The sequence below is a fragment of the Palaemon carinicauda genome, chromosome 1, assembly GCF_036898095.1.
Source record: "Palaemon carinicauda isolate YSFRI2023 chromosome 1, ASM3689809v2, whole genome shotgun sequence".
In the NCBI taxonomy this organism is placed as follows: Eukaryota; Metazoa; Arthropoda; class Malacostraca; order Decapoda; family Palaemonidae; genus Palaemon; species Palaemon carinicauda.
The window spans coordinates 42925931-42928430 of record NC_090725.1 but is presented as its reverse complement, the minus strand read 5'-3'; the positions used below and the strand labels follow the sequence as shown (position 1 = coordinate 42928430).

Genomic DNA, 2500 nt, shown 5'->3' with positions numbered 1-2500 from the left:
GGGACATTAGACTCATAATACAAGGTTAACATTCTTGCTACATAAGCCAGCATATAGATATGAGATAATTTTGATGAAAAGATCAAATATCTTGAAAATATGTTTCCATATGAAAGGGCAATGAATGGCAAGACATATTGGTATCCTTCGCCTCAAAATGAAATGAAGATTACTTATATCATCTTATCTAGCTAAAAGGTGCTTTTAATGAAGTGCCAAAGATCTCGCAGACTGCTAAGTTATACCCATCAACATATCTCCGTTTAGCTTTTTTGCAATTATTGAAATATATAGGCTATTATGCAGAAGAAGAGTTAATTTGTAAGAGATTTGATACTCCGCAGGTCCATCATATTATACAAAAATAATCATTGTTTAAAGCTTCAACTTTTTGTTTTAAAGATCTTTGTGAACTGAATATATGCTTCATGTACTCTGTATAATGAAGACCTTATATTGTACCGATAAAAATTGAAGCAACACCATATTAAAAAGAGATAAACTTTTGCATTATTTTGATGGAGGAATTCGTATGGTATCTCAGTTTGATTCAAGATCCATAGACGATGCATAATTTCTAACGAAAAGAAAAGGTATGTCCATTACGAAAAACTTTGAGATATCATATAAAACAAAAAAATCCTTTTTCCTGTGATAGGTGATACAAATCTAATAATCATGAAGAGAGAATAAGAAAAAAAACCTACAGAGATAGATAAGCTAATGTTATTTTTGTTTCAATAAGGCAGTAATAAGCATCTGAACACACTTATTTCCCAGAAGACGAAAGAGAGATAGCAAAAAGGAAGATTTGTATTTAACAAAATTGCACCCAAGTTGAAAAGTATTCCATTGATAATTTATCAACTAATGGATATAGAATTACAGGTAATGAAATGCAGAAGAAGAAAGATATGAGTGTTTGATATCACCAGGGATCCAATTGATTGGGCAGGTATTACTTCTTTGGGTATCAACAGATATGTAATATGCCGTTGTGTTTGATACAAAATATCATCAATTCATCAAAATATTATATGCACTTTTAATGTGCTACATCCACATGAAAAAATCTTACGTGTTTGTTTCAAATTAAAGAAGTTATCACCTATCGAATTTGCAATATTCCCTCCCGAGATAAAAATAAAGTAATGCCAAAGAATAAGTATGAAAAAAGATGAAAACTCAATGGGCTAGAAAAACCTTTATGCTTTTAGTTAAAAGAAAAAAATGGATTCTTCCGCTGGTATAACGAGAACGGGTTCACCTTTATTCACGGGAAAGTATAATGGGAAATATAATTTACATTTTCAAGCAAGAAAAGACTGGATACCAGTGGAGAGCTGATGCATGATTTATTTATGAGAAAAAATATTTTGCACCAATGGCCAGACAAAAGAAAATTAAATAGGGTACAGTGTCTATGAAAAGTCCTTCAGATTTAAATTCATAGTAGATTAAAAATGAAAGTAGTAAATAGTCTCTTAAAATGTAAAGGCGATAAAGAAAATAAAGAAGTCAACCCAAGATAGAAGGCAGAGAATCAGACATAACAAGTGTTTCCTTCGAGATGATAATATGAAAATTGTCTACGAGCAGGACATATGGTTTCATCTTACTTGAGATCCGGGAATAATTTTGTGGAAAGCTTCTACAGTTTCTTGCACCAAAGAGGAGAGTCCTTCCATCTCCGGAGACTGGTCGTCGATAGGATCTTCGAAGTCGATGTTGATTCCGTCCATAGAATTTGACATGGCATACATCAGTCTTTCGTTGACCCAGGCAGATCTGGCCGTCGCGTTGGGTAGCTGGTCTTTAGGTATATTTTCTGAAGGGGAGAGATGAATTCTTAAGAAATATACCAGCAAAAGCTATATATTTTGCCGTAGAACACAACATTTGAAATAAATTATAATATGCTTTCGCATCCTTTTGGGTAAAATGACCTATCAAAGAGATTTAGATTTTTATAGATCCTAAGGCTGGGACGTCAAACTAACACCTACTGTGGAATGATAAAGGTCTCCCTATTGTACCGCATGTATTTTATGCACGCTTCTACACTTTAACACTTTTGATTTTTTTATCACATCCTTCGCTCTTCCCTGCACTGTTATAGACCAACCTCTGTTATCATGCTAGCTGAAGCTTTATAATGTTTGCATTTTTGAGACTTTCTTGCTCGCAAGTCCCTGTATATAAACTCATGATCCGTTGAAATAAAGTTAGTTTCATGCACCCCGTCTATCAGTTATCACCTAACTGGCACCTCACACACTATGGATGGCACGCCGCAGAAACTAGAGATTCATATATAATGGGCAGTAAGTCTCATAAGTAAATGACATGGTACTCTCTTGGAAAATCAGGCAAACTCATTTTTTTTAAGCTTTTAGAAAATCCCTTATTAGCTCTTGGTTTGAATTTACTGCTAGGTTCCCATGCTCTCATAGACTATATAAGACCTGGTTTGTCCAGTGGAAGTGTTTTTAGTAATATT

The 2500-nt window shown here is 33.9% G+C and overlaps 1 protein-coding gene across 1 annotated transcript in view; it reads right to left on the bottom strand.

The window, feature by feature from the left end:
• Positions 1-2500, bottom strand: part of LOC137647670 (di-N-acetylchitobiase-like) — a 13140-nt gene that overhangs the window by 6463 nt on the left and 4177 nt on the right. Inside the window, exon 3 of the mRNA XM_068380775.1 lies at positions 1620-1828. Within this exon, the coding sequence (XP_068236876.1) occupies positions 1620-1828 (209 nt within the window). The remainder of the gene's footprint in view (positions 1-1619; positions 1829-2500) is intronic.